Source organism: Quercus suber, unplaced genomic scaffold, assembly GCF_002906115.3.
Source record: "Quercus suber isolate HL8 unplaced genomic scaffold, Cork oak 2.0 scaffold_207, whole genome shotgun sequence".
Taxonomy (NCBI): domain Eukaryota; kingdom Viridiplantae; phylum Streptophyta; class Magnoliopsida; order Fagales; family Fagaceae; genus Quercus; species Quercus suber.
In genome coordinates this window covers 1,060,606-1,075,306 of record NW_027069665.1, presented here as the reverse complement: position 1 = coordinate 1,075,306, position 14,701 = coordinate 1,060,606, and the positions used below count along the sequence as shown (strand labels likewise).

Sequence of the window (14,701 nt, the reverse complement as noted above, 5' to 3'; positions counted from 1 at the left end):
TTGCCAAGTGACTATTACAATACTAACACAAAAACTGAATGACTATCTCATTCAGTTAAATATTCTTAACTACACAAATTTCAATTTGCCACCTCCTTGGCATTACTCTTTTATATCTACATGACATGTCTTTTATACGGATGGTAAAGGGCATGTTATTTTAGCTTACTAGATGATAGAATAGAAGGAGGCAAAGCTCATACCAATTACTTTTTACAAATTATATAATGTTTTATTCGCTTACAATAACTTTAGCAATACACTATTAGACATTTAGGTATGTATGTAATTATTATTTATTGTTAGCTTGATCAACTATCTTTTATCTAACTTATGCATCTATGAGTCTATAACTTTAAAGACTACTATTCCTCAACATCTAACTTATACATCTATGAGTAGTCTATGACTTTAGAGATTATTATTCCTTGAGAAAATTTAAGACTCAATAAATTATATAAGATGTATACCATTTTTCTCTTATTTTTTTTAAGGGTAAATTTCAATAACCTACCTTGTGGTTTAAACTAATGCCAACTCTCTCTCTCTCTCTCTCTCTCTCTCTCACACACTCTCTCTCTAACCTGCAAACACAATGCTAATTGCCTTTCTTTTTTCTCAATGAATCTTATCAACGAAACTAATATAATTATTAATTGAACGAATATTATTCAAATTAGTTTCTAATAGTAGTTTAATCATAAGTTGAGTGTCCATTTTTTATTTTTATATTTATTTTTAATTTGGGTGCCAGGCTCCGTATTTTAGTCACCCAATCCTACTAGATGACAATACAAAAAATTTGATATTTTCATGTTATGTAGCAAAAAATCAACATGCACTACTCAAAATGGGAACATTCAAATACTTCTTGAATCAAGAAATCATTGAAGGCAAAAAATTCTCTCTTTTTTTTTATTATTTTTTTTTATTTTATCTAATACTATCCCCCATATAATAAACCAAATATATATATATATATATATTAACCAATAGCATCACTTAAATAATAAAATTCAATATTCTCTTTTTTCTTTTTTTTCCATTGTTTTATCTAATGGTATCCTCTGTATGATAAAAAAAAAATAAAAAAAAAAATGAACTGACCAATATCATTACTACAATTGACTTACGCATGGGCTACATACTATTCCTTTTAAGATTTCATCTAAACTCTCATTTTCATCCTATAAAATTTGAATCATCTGCATTTTCTAATAAAGTTTGCTAAATTATAAATTAGAACCATCATTTCTAACTAAAAATCTCCACATTTATACATTTAATCTACCAAATAATACCTACTAAATAATAAAGCAAAATCTTTCTTGTCCAAAGCATATTTTATGTCACTGTGATAACACTGAACCATACTCATGTGGAAGCACACAATAATAAAATAAAAGTAAACCATCCACTGATCACACATCACATACCTCCCAGAAATCAATTATACAAATTCAATCAAACTGTACTCATCTAAGCTAGAAGATAGACAATACAAATGTCATTTCCTATACGCCCAACGTACAATTCACCTATGCACACAAACCACTCTCATACCAATTATTTATAAGCAATTACAAGTAAAGCCCCAGTTGATAAGCCATATCATATAAGGTTTGATGGCTTGCTCGACTGAAATTGTGCTTAATTATCATCTCCTCTTCCCCTCCTCCTCTCATTTGCTCTATCTTACCCCACCACTCATTCTCATCAACAACTTCCATTTGCACATAAATATCATTTTCAAACCACAAAAATGGAACAAATAATATATATATATATATAATAATACTGTTAAATTTTGTTAATGAAATTTATGGTTAATAATATGAATTTAAATTTAACTGAGTTTTTTAAATATAATAAACTCATAATTAATAATATATCTATTCTCAGCAATAACATTAGTTACATACTAGTATAATAAAATTTAAAAAAGAGAGTTTTGAAATCTTTGATATGAAATGAAAATCACTGAAAAAAAAAAAAAATCAAGCATTGCCTCTCTCACTTTAGAATTTTTTCTTTACCAATTTCCTAACATCATTGCCTACACTTGGTAATAATTTCATTTGAATTTCTTGAAGCTCTACTGAAATACTCCATTGCAAGTTGCAACTTTCTTTCTCTTTTTTTTTTTTTTTTTTTGGGTTGTGTCATCTTCTCTCTTTTTGTTTTGGTTCATCCTTTTGTTAGTCTTTTCCATGTGTAAATTCAACATCCAGGTTCATCAACTTATCTGCAGAAAAATTACTTTTCAATCAGACAGTACTCTGCAATTTATTCATTACTACTCTCACCGACACAATTTTTTAGATGAAAAAAATAATGCTTTAGCCTTGGAAATTTCTGACATGTTCTTTTTAAGCTAGAGTCTAGCTCGTTGCTTAGGAAATCATCAACATGCTGTGACAGCACAAAGGTACCCTACATTGGCCTCTTGTGAGAAATTAGCTGATGGAGACATTTGACATTTCACCCGTGAATATGTACGAGTCTTAGTTTTATTTGCAATATGTTCACAAATAATTATACGTCAACAGCTTCCATACCTAATAAATGAGTTTGGGATTTTTTTAATATTCAAATTGGGTACTATATTACTCAGGACGTTCATGTTTAGTATTTATGAAATTTCAAAGTAGTGATAGGAATTAAGATGGACAAGCAACCTATTCATATGGCTTGTTTGGTCACGCATATTGTGATTTCCTCATAAAAATTTTTAGGACCACAATAAATTTTAAACTTATTTTCGTAATTATCATCAACACGGCTAATTGTGAATAGTGGAAAAAAAGAAGAAAAAAAGAATTCTGCAATAGTGTGTATATGTGATGTTGTATAAAATAAGGTTACTGTAAAGATGAATAATATGCTCCAAAGTACGCCCTTAAGCTTGTTGCTTTGGCTGCTAAATGAAAACTTAAAATCATGACTATAGCCAAAGCAAACGCACCAACGACCCGATCATGACAATAAAGTATCCAATATTTTGCTCATGGCGCAGCTGCTTGACTTTCTTCCTGACCTAGCATTTTCATATGGAATGTACAATTTTGCCAACTGCAACTTAAGTTATCCAGATATCAAGTAGTGTTTTTGATGTAGCTTTAACAGGTAAAAAGTAGTAATCATTAGGTATAGCATGTTGATATAAGTTTCATTGTTCCTATACTATTTACCATTCGCAATCATATAAGTCAACAAATTATAAAATTAGATGTACAATTAGTTGTGAGTTGTAACTCTAAATTTATTCGTTTACTCAATTCTTTTTTTTTTTTTTTTGAGAAATAAATACACACGCACAAGAGAAAAAGAAATAAGTTCTAATATAAAGACACACCACAACTCCGTTCAAAAGTCATAATAAAATGATTCTTCGGCGTATCAAATTTCCAATGTTCTTTCTTTTTTTAAGATTCTTTTAACTGCACATAATAATGATATGCCTAGGAAATATGTGGCTTACTAGAGAATAAAGTGGGCTTCATAACTTTCTCCAAAAAAAAAAAAGTAGGCTTCGTTACATTTACCTTTTTTTTTAATAGGATCCGGTTAATGTATACTCTTAATAAATCTGTTTTTAGAAAAAATTTATCAAAAATTAAAAAAATTATCAAAACTTTTTTAATTTCTAATAAAATTTTTTCAAAAATAGTATATTATTATATATTCTTAGCACACGCGACAGTAAAATCTTCTCTAATTTTATACCCATTTATTTGGAAAGTATATATCAAGTTCTACTCCTGTCCATATCAACAGGAAATTCAAGACTCAAGTGCAATTATCACTTTTAACTTTTACCCTTTCTATCAATTGATATTGACAAGCTCTCCCTTTGTTCATGTCATCAAGACTTGACGCACAATGTGGACAACCAACAAACAATGAGTGATCATATCATCAAGACATGCCATATGCACTCATTGACTCGGTCATTGTTAATAAACAGAGAAGAAATTATTTTCCGAACAAAAAAACAAAATGGAGTACTATGCTGTGGGTTCGCAGTGGTGGAATTTATAGCTTCTTGAGTAGTTTGGTAGACATTGGAAGAGTTGGATGATGGGGAATTGTGACCCAACATCATGAACCGCATGAACTTGCTCATTTCACATTTAGAGGTTAGAACTGAATAAGCCCCTAAAAGATATTCTTGATTGATTGGGACTTTCCACCAAAGCAAGGCCATCAATTCTATTTTATCAAATTCTGCACAGAGAGAGACAGAGACAGAGAATTCGATTGATCATTGATTGCAAAGATTTTGTTTTTTCCATTGTGGTACAACAAATATTGGATTATATTGCCTGCAATGCGTTAAGGTGCAATCCCTACAATATGAACTAGTTGGTCTAATGAGGGCTTGCCACCTCAGTCAAAAATTCAACTCAACCATTCCTCACCTCATTGGTCATTACCAACAAAATTGCCAATACTTATCTCTCTCTCTCTCTCCTGGCAATATAGCTTCAAGATTCAAGCCAATGTGATCCAAATATAAATTGAAATATTACAGGGACTCATTAACTTTCTTTCTTAAATTTATATTTTTATTTATAAGAAGGTTGTACCCAATGGCCCACTAGCTTTTACCATTTGAAAAAGGTGATTGGTAGATAGGAGCCATGTCGAATTTTAATTAGAGTGCGACTCTCAGGCTTAAACCTGTAGGTCTAAAATATTTTCATAAAAAATGTTTGCTATTTTTTAATATTAATAATGTAAGAAAAAAATAAAAATAAAAAGGTAGTAGAAACTAGAAATACATAGTCTTTGGAGAGAGAAATAGTATAATTCTTAAACTGAAACATAGATTTAAAATAATAATAATAATAATAATGATTAACATTCTCCTATATATTTATATTTATGTCTATTCTATAGTGAAAATTAAGATCTCTTTGTGTTCACTTTCTTTCCAGGCTGTTGAAAACAAGAATATTAAAAAAGAAAATATTTCATAAAGGTACAACAACTCCTAATCTTTTATGCCTAAGTGTTCATTCTTATCGTTATTTATCTTCTATCCCCCTTTCCTTTGTAAATTCTCACTTTATTTAGAAGCTTTAACACAAATGAATATGTAAATGTAATAACAACAAATTAATATGTTTAAGTATAATTTTTAAATTAAAGTTTTCCTCCTCTAACCTAGGGTTTCTCTTTGAAGCCAAGGGTTTTGTAGGATTCGAGTCTTGGTGAGTACAAGCCCATATGATTTTACATCTCACTTTAGCCTCAAGAATGTTGTCTGACTTCGTGTTTTAAGGGCTATGTGTCTAGGAAGTAGGAATGCCTCAAAGAGGACTTTACCAAAGCGTAATTGCGTAACATAAAATTTGACAAATGTGATGAGAATACATAGAATGTGAAATCAAGTTGTCTTAACTAGGTTAATCATGACTATATTGCAATTCTATTCTTCTTCTTTTTTAATTATTATTTATAAATGAGTTTTAAGTTTAACACTAAGGGAAGGGGAAAGGAAATATTCAATTTCAAACTAGTGACCTTCACTTCAGGAGGCATGGTTCCCCGCCAATAGTTCTATTCCTTGGGATTGATAAATTGCATCTCATCCGTCTTGCAATTGTTGCAGACAGCACACCTTGTTAATCAGCAATCCAAGATTCCAAATAGTACCTTTCAAGCATTAAAAAAACACTAATGGAAGCAAAAGGAAATGATCAAGTTCTCTTCTATGTCTTTTTAAAGTTTTGTTCTGATTGGTTGGGCTTACTCAGGCTCCAATTTACTCGAACTCGTGACTAAACTAAAGACTAAATACTAAAGACTAGCACTCACTGGTCAGTCTATTAAAATAATCAAGCTACTTATTTGGACCTAAACTAACCAATCACAGGCCATATGAATTTGATCACTACAAAGCTAGAGTAATGGGCCTTAGAGGTTATAACTCAAAAAGCCCATAAAAGATATTCTCGAGACTTTTTAAACAAAAGGATATATGGCGGACTTACACATCAATTCTATTTTGTCAAATTTTGCAGAAGAGATTCATATTCGATTGGTAGCAAAATAATTCGTTTTGTTCTTTTCATGAATTCTAGGGATCTTGGATTGCTTGAACTTTCATTCATTTCTTCTTGTTCTTTTCTTTGTTGTATGAATAGCAAAAATTATCTTCGTTATTTATTTATTTTCTTATATACATCCGGAGTACTTGGTAGCGTTCCTCGTTTAGTTAATTATTTTTTTTTTTTTTTTTTTTGTAAATTCCATTCACACCTTGAAATTTAGGTTAATGCCAACCAAATCTAAAACTTTTCAAAACTAACTAATTTAGTCTCTAAAATAGTTGAGAAAAAATAACAAATTGTTTAGGAACTAAGTTTTAGGGATCAAATTGACTAGTTTTAAAAAGTTTTGAACCTAGTTGGCATTAACTCAATCCTCAAGAGGATATGTTAGTAGAATTTACTATTTTTTTTTTTTTTTATATAAGGGTTTAGTGAATTACTTAGTTATTACTTATTAGTTATTAGAGAGAGAGAAAACCGCACACAAGCTTATCATCTATCATATTTTTTTTTTTGGGGTAAATTTATCTATCATATTGGTATATAGCAAGCGGCACATACTACCCAGCAAAATTCAAGCGTGTGGGGAAAACCCCACCAAACTTAATATTCATATAAAAATGTGCTAAAGCAGGATCAAAGTAAGCACACATATTGCCCTTTTTTTATTTATTACTATTAGTATTATAAATGAGTTTATAACCTTAGGGCAGGGGAAAGGAGATATTCAAACTAATGACCTTTAACAGCATGGTCCCCGTCCCCAGCTAATAGTTCTATTCTTTAGGGTTGAAAAATTGCACCTCAACGATCTTGCAATCCAAATAGAACCTTTCAAGCTTTTTAAAAAATTAAAAAAGAAAAACACTAAGGAACCCATAAGAAATGATTTCAAAGATAATCATAGAATGCCAAACAGCGGTATATATATCAGAGCCCCCCCAAAAAAAGCATCCATATTTGGTGAAATGCCATATGAGAAGGGTCTCGCGCAAAATTGTTCAAGTTTTAGCCTATTCTCCAAGAGAAATACACTAAACCCCTGATGGTTTTATTTAAAATAGACACTGTTTTCTACTATTTCAATGAAAAATTTTCAAATTCGCTCCATCAGCCAAACTCTTCAACTTCTGACAAAATATTAGTCTAACCTAACTAAAAGGATCACGCAGTCGATTCCTTCAGATAAGAAATGAGGTCTGCACGATCTTGTGGCTTCTTCAAACCAGGGAAAACCATCTTCGTTCCAGGAATGTACTGCACAAAGAAAATATCATAAGTGGTCAAGTACTCATTTTCATTTACATATTCGTTTTTTTTTTTTTTTTTAATAACTAATAAAGATTCATTCAAAAGAGAATAAAATGGGTGTAAACCTAGTACACAGTTAATCATCTACTTCTGCATTGTCCGGTGGCTGCAAAGTTGTGATCCCTAGTGTTCTCTTTATTCAGAGTACAGTGCATGATATGTCAGATAGATTATGAGCTGTTTGAAAGGCAAGTTCAGTTGACACAATAGTCATAATATTTGGATTGCTGTTCTGATGCAGGGATTTTAAGGGGCTGCTGTTTAGACTTAGAATTGATTAAGGGAAATGAGAGTTGCTTAGAACAAGGAACAAGGTGTGACAAAACCTTCTTAAGAGAAATCCATCTCTTGAAAATAGCACTAGGTTAATCTGTGTAAATGTATTCAAAAACTGATCACAGCGTAACTACAATCTGGTACTTATACTAGTTGCCTGGCATTGTCAGCCTTCTAGATGCTTGACAAGTGTCTAGATCCTATTGGCCAATGCTTAAGTAATCTCTAACTAACTAACTAATTGGTTACAAATGCAACCACTTGAAATGCCCTGCATCAGGACTCTCCCTCTTAAGAAGCACTTGATCTCAAGTGCTCTTGGTTGCCACAAGATTTGTATGAAGTTCTAGCCTTCTAGGATGATACAGTTGCCTTGTATAAAGAGTTTTGCTGCTTTGGCAGCACACCAAGGGCTGCCGCTTATGTGCAGTGAAGTCCCACAGAGCTGAATCAACCTTCATCTTGACTGTTGGCTTGGGGTTTACTTTTTGCGCTTTGATTGCAAACAGTAGGGCTGCACCATCTTATACAAAATGTGTGCACTACACCTTCTACCATGGATGGTTTTTGCCTATCATGTTGACATGGTCTTCTACTTGGAAGTAAGAGATGACAAACATTCATGGTCTTCCCATCACAAAGAACGCAATCTTGAAAGCTATTGATTGATAAGAACCCTAAGCACCCTCTTAAAACTCTAACTTCACCTCCTTCCTCTATATTCGCATCTACTTCTTTCATGAATCAATCGTACACAGGTTCTTGAATGCATTCCTCCACTTTAGCACAGGAAGTAGGTTGTCTTTGATGTTGGTGACCTAGTATGGGTGTTCATTTCTAAAGAAAGGAGGCCAGAAGGGCAGTACTCCAATCTCAGACCAAGAAAGATTGGGTGCAAAATCTTGAGGATCAACCCCAATGCTTATGAAGTAGACTTACCTGCACAGATGGCAATGTCAAATACCTTCAATGTGCAGCATCTGTCAGCCTATCATGATCCTAGGGTAGCCAAGAACACTTGAGGCCAAGTGTTTCTTAAGAAGGGGAGTCTGATGCAGGAACATCAAACAACTATTTCTCATTGCAACTTTGGTACAGGGGAGCAGCAGCTAAACAACAGCCAGTATAAGCTGTAGCAGCTGAGACAGCCATGTCAGCAGTGCAGTGGTCTATCCTAGTGTAGTCAAACATTTCCAGCAGCCAGCTAGGATTGAGATTAGATGGATAGCTAAGTTCCTAATGCATTTCCAAGTCAGGTAGAAGCAACTGGAGACAATATGAGAGCTGGAGTTTTCTGCAGTGACATTTAGTTAGAGATTCCAGATTCGGTTAGACCTGTGTTCAAACAGCAAGCTTAAGGCTGTTATTCCACCTGTACTAAGTTAGTTAATGGATTTACTGATTGGTTAAGCATTAACCAATCAGATTTAGCCATATCTCTAAATGATCTTAGCTGTTAGTATCAATCAGTTGTATAAATACTTTCTCCAAAAAAAAAAAAATCAGTTGTATAAATAGCCTTTTACTTGTACTTGTAAAACAGTTAGTTGATTTTGGTAAATGAAAAAAAAAAAAAAAAAAAGTATTCATCTTAAATTCTTAATGCTGTGAAAGGCCAACAATTTTTTTTTTCCAAACCAAAAGGATTGTGTATATTTCTCAACATACTTAGGATATATGAAGCGCATGTCGGAATGAGTAGTACGGTGTGCATCTCCCCCTTCTCTCTTGAATGCAATAACTTGCTATTAACAGTTCAATCTGGTGTTTGGTTGGAGTGATTTTGGAGGAGAGAAAATGGTTGGGCTCTTTGTGACTTCAGTTTCCCCATGGTTACATGAGTTTGAGCTCCTCTTGTCATGATTTGGGTTGTTGATCCAGTCCTAATTAGATTACATTTTTGAAAGTTCTCTCTTAGATTTTTAGCAGTTTTAGCTCTTTGACTGGTCTAGGGCTTGGGGATTCACCTCTAGTGACTCTCTCCCTATGTTCCTTAGCTCTCTCCTTTGCATTTAGTATCTTTCCCCTTTCTCTTTTCTCTTTTCTTAATCTGCTTGATCTGTACTGTTCTCTCTGCCTTACGTTTTTATGCATAAGGCAGTGTTCTTGAATATATATACTTATTACTTATCAAAAAAAAAAAGAAATAAGCTTGATAGCTTGGAACTGTGTTCTTGCAGAGGTGTTTATCTACCTGTATGTTACTCTAATCAACTCAAATCACTTATGTGCTCACTAAAATAATCAATAACTCATCATTATTTCCCTACATCATGTTCCATTGTAGCTTGTGTGGACTACTTGGAAGGGATCTTAACTCTCTCTCTCTTGATAGTTGTATCAAGTATGATTAAATGCATGCTTTTATAATTCTTTCTCTTCAAAATACTTTTTTTTTTTTTTTTATTTCATGGATTGCATGAATTTCTCATTATACTAATTTACGGGACTGTCTTGTACACTCCCAACAGTAATTGAATTTTCTTGTTTTTGGAGATAAAAAGTTCAACTACTTTATAAAAAAAGACCCTAGCACCAAAAAGATACACAAACAAAACTGTGAAAAAGAAATATAAAAATAAAGCTGAGACTCAGAATTACAAAGATCTAAAAACTTGAAGTAGATAAAGCAAAGAAACCCTGAAAACCCTCATCTCATATAATAGAAATCTCAGAAATAATGACCTTACTCTCATCATTAAGAATCAAATTCTCCCAAAAGTTATAGCATTCCCCTCCCACAAAACACTCCTCATAAGACATAATAGCAAGCCATTTCATCAATTTTAGTTCACATTTCAAAAATAATCAAATCAGCAACAATTCATGAGCAATAAAATCCCTGGAGACCCCAATTTCCAGTAGAAGTGTATCACCAAAAGGTAGAAACAAAAATGTTAGGAGTTAATACACTACAATAATGCATTACCTCCTGAAAACATAATTATGAAAGTACTATCCAAACACTGCTCTAAATCTCATAATATTAAACTGTCAAACCACATAAAATAGATCTTATTCAGAAATATATATATACGTTTCGCATTAACAGAGGATGTGCACCACCCCCATGTGAAACCCACTTGAACTCATGAAGTATAACCATTACTTATTGGGATAAGAATACTGTGAAACAGTTAAACTCTACTAAATACTTAAAACACTGTATGAAATACAGCAATGCAATTGCTGACATAATAGCAAGACACACCATGCATTTTATATGCAACACCATTTTGAGCCATGACCAAATAGCATAACCAAGTGTGACAAGTATATAGCATATTTTCTTTTATTAAAAGCATTTTTCAAGCAATGCGATCAATGGAAAACTTGAATCATACATACCTTCTTTGGGTTGAGCAAGTAGTCATACAACGTATTCTCTCCCCAAGTCACGGCCATGTTCTTATTTGCAGCAGAATAGGAGTACCCAGGAGTTGTGCCAGACTGCCTTCCAAAAAGACCATTTAGATTAGGTCCTGCACAAGTATTGCTCAAATGATTATTGTCTTGAAACAAAGAACAAGAGAATTTGCACTGTAGCTACATATCACTATCATGCACAAAATTATAGGCACATTGCATTGAAATATCAAATTATTCATGAGACCAAATGACAATAGCCAAAGAAACCAATGAGCTCTGCCTAGAATGCCATTTCCTCCTCCCACAATAAAGTTTGGAGTGTGAGGTCATTGGCTGAAACACATAACAGCCTTAGAAAATTAGAACAGGGCAATACGCAAACAAACCAATGAGATCTGTCTCAAATGGCATTTCCTCCTCCCACAAGAATGGTTGGAGCATGAGGTCATGAGGTCATGAGCATTACCCAGTGGGTGCGTGCATAACTTACCCATCCAAAATGGGGAGCCGAGAGAAATAGGGAAACACACAAAGATATTCTGAAAATCCAACAATTCCCTTGCATATCCAGCAATACAATATATACTTCTATGGCATAAATTCCACCCAAATCATCAACCAAAACTTTGCACCACAATTGGAACATTTTATAATGGATTTCCATTACTTCATAACAATTTGGTGTTTCCACAAATGAATCCACAAAATTTGTTATTCTTGACAATTCAAATTATACCTCCTTGTCACTCCACTGAATTATAATATCCCATTATGTATATACTACAAGAAATCAATGGTTTCTAAACCACTACTACCCAAAAATTTGTTCTTTAAAAAAAAAATCCTTTCTTTCTCAGCAAACAAACAAAGGTAACCCCACAAAACCCAACATTTCAGGAACAATTTTTAACAGTAATATAACAAATGACATCAAGTTCTCAAGAAATTGTACACACACATACACATATATATGAATTGTTCACCAGATTTCGGAAACTCTCAAGTCTCAACAAAACATAAACACACACACACATATATATAGTATAATTTTTTTTTGTATGTACCATTCCTAACCAATTTTAACCGTTAATCTATTCTATGTTAACCATATATAACTTTTAACATGTTAACTATTGAATACACAGTGAAAAAGTGTGAATATCATAGAATTCTCCACACATATTCATATATATATGACATACCCAATAAAAATCGATACAAAAGAGAAAGGATTAAGCTAAAAAGGTTAACACAAAAACTAAATTCAGATCAACAAAAATTTACTCAGGAAACAACACCACCAAAATTTTACAAATAAAATTTACACACACAAGGACACAGAAATTCCATAAAATAAGTTGCAGAATCAAAATACAAGGTCAAATCAGACGGAAACTCAAACTTAGATCTCACAGAGCAAACACTCAGAAATGCTAAGAGAGAGAGAGAGAGAGAGACCTTGTTTGTGACCAGCGCCTTTGTCGACGGTGTGGCATTGAGCGCACTTGGTCTTGAAGATTTTCTCGCCGGCCTTGGGATTTCCCGGTGGTGCTTCTGCGAAGCTCGCCATTTTTATTTTTTATTTTTTTGTGTGCTCAGATTTTGATCGCTCTCTGATACAAAAGGGTTATTAGGGTTTTTGGTTTTTAATTTTCAATAAGCTGAGCTCCAACTCCTATGGGGTTTTGAATTCCCATTTGACGTATCTACCCTTCGTTTTCTAGTTTAATTTCTCAGTCCCCACTCGTCTACAATCACACTCTGAAGTATTCGCCAAACCGCATCCAAAACCGATCAAAACCACCCACAAAATGAAATAAGCGTAAATGCACTTTTAATTTTTATATTTTACATCTTTTTTATTTTAGTCTTTACATTTTTATTTCACCACTTTTAATCCCTAAATCAATTAACGCGTTTTATTTTGATCCTTACCATTACTTACTTAACAGAAATTGCTAATATGACAAATGGAGTGTATTGTTGGCACATTAAGTGCTGACGTGGCCAATAAAATAATATTAAAAATTCCACGTCAGCATAAAATAATGATTAAAAAAGACACATAAGCATCCACATCAACTTTTGATTTTGAAAATTAATTTATCTATTTTAACAAAATAAAAAATGAAAAAAACAAAATTAGAACCTAAAATACGCATGAATTCAGATTTGGTCTCATCTTAAACATGGACAAGAAAGAACATAAAACCAAAATATTCAATCACATGAACACAAACCCAGAAAAAACTTGAACCCAAAACTTCCTTATCAAAAACCGGTTCCCCCAACCCTTCTAAAACATTCTCCAAGCTTCCTCTCTCTTCCAAAACTCAAAACTTCCTCTCTTTCTTCCAAAAAATGGAGATCTCTCTCTTCCAAAACACATTCATGGCCAAAAGCTTCAAGCTCTACCTCCTAGCTCATCGCCACCGCCACCACCACTACTGGTTATGGTGCTTTTTTTTCTTTCTCTGACTGACCCATTTTCTTTATCTCTTGATTTTGCTCAAACCCAAACCCAAACCCAAATGTCTCAAGCTCCTCGCTCAGATCGATGCTTTGCTCTTTCTCTGTGACTCAGATCGATGTCTTTCTCTCTCAGTGGATCTCTCTGTCTCAGATCGGTGTCTCTCCCTCCTCGATTCCCCTTTTTGCTCGCCCTTCTTTGTTTCCTCCCCTATCCACAACCTTCCATAGTTTTGATTTGGTTTAGAGAGAGGCTGAGATCGGTGTGGTGGTAGTTGTGAAACAAAAATCTGTGGTGGTGGTCAATGGTTGTGAAGCAGTGGTCGATTGGGTCCGGTGGTGGGTCGAAGGGTGGGTTTGTTGTTGGAGTGGGTCGTGGTGGGTTTGTTGATCGTTGATTACTAGGTTTGGGATGTTTTGGTGTTTTTGTTGGAGATTAGTTTGTGTTTGTGTTTGGTTGACAAAAAATGGTAAGAAAATCCTAGAAAATCAGAGTTTGTGTTCTTATGTTTAATTTGGGTCTGTGTTCTTATTTTAATTTTAATTTTGCTTTGTGTTGGTATGGTTGAGTTGGGTTTGTGTTGGTATATATGGATTGATTTTGTTTTGGATAATTTGGTTTATGTATATATACATAAATGGATTGATTTTGTTTGTACAATATTCATTTATGATTTTTCTGGGTTTGATTTTCTTGTATTCTTATGTTTAATTTTCTGGGTTTGTATGACTTTTTTTTTGGGGTTTGTGCTCTTTTGTCTTTTTGACGAAGAGGATGACAAATCTAAATTCATGTATTTTAGGTTCTAATTTTTTTTTTTCATTTTTTATTTTGTTAAAATAGATAAATTAATTTTCAAAATCAAAAGTTGATGTGGGTGCTTATGTGTCTTTTTTAATCATTATTTTACGTTGACGTGGCATTTTTTTAATATTATTTTATTGGTCATGTTAGCATTTAATGTGCCAATAGTGCACTTCGTTTGCCACATCAGTAATTTTTGTTAAATGAGCAACGGTAAGGACCAAAATGGAACGCGTTAATTGATTTAGGGACTAAAAGTGGTGAAATGAAAATGTAGGAACTAAAATGGAAAATATAAAATATAGGGACTAAAAATGCATTTACGCCAATGAAATAATAGTACAGTGCGACATTATATGGTGCAGAATGTAGTTTTATGATAAGAAAATTGCACTGCACTGCACCCATATAT

General features: G+C 33.1%; 1 protein-coding gene across 1 annotated transcript; it reads right to left on the bottom strand.

The window, feature by feature from the left end:
- Positions 1–6,965: 6,965 nt before the first annotated feature.
- On the bottom strand, positions 6,966–12,715 carry LOC112028460 (cytochrome c). Its single transcript, XM_065779418.1, has 3 exons — positions 12,474–12,715; positions 10,995–11,128; positions 6,966–7,316 (listed from the first exon to the last, which is right to left on the bottom strand). The coding sequence occupies exons 1-3, from the start codon at positions 12,583–12,585 to the stop codon at positions 7,224–7,226; spliced, it is 339 nt and encodes a 112-aa protein (XP_065635490.1). The 5' UTR covers positions 12,586–12,715; the 3' UTR covers positions 6,966–7,223.
- Between the last annotated feature and the right edge of the window lie 1,986 nt (positions 12,716–14,701).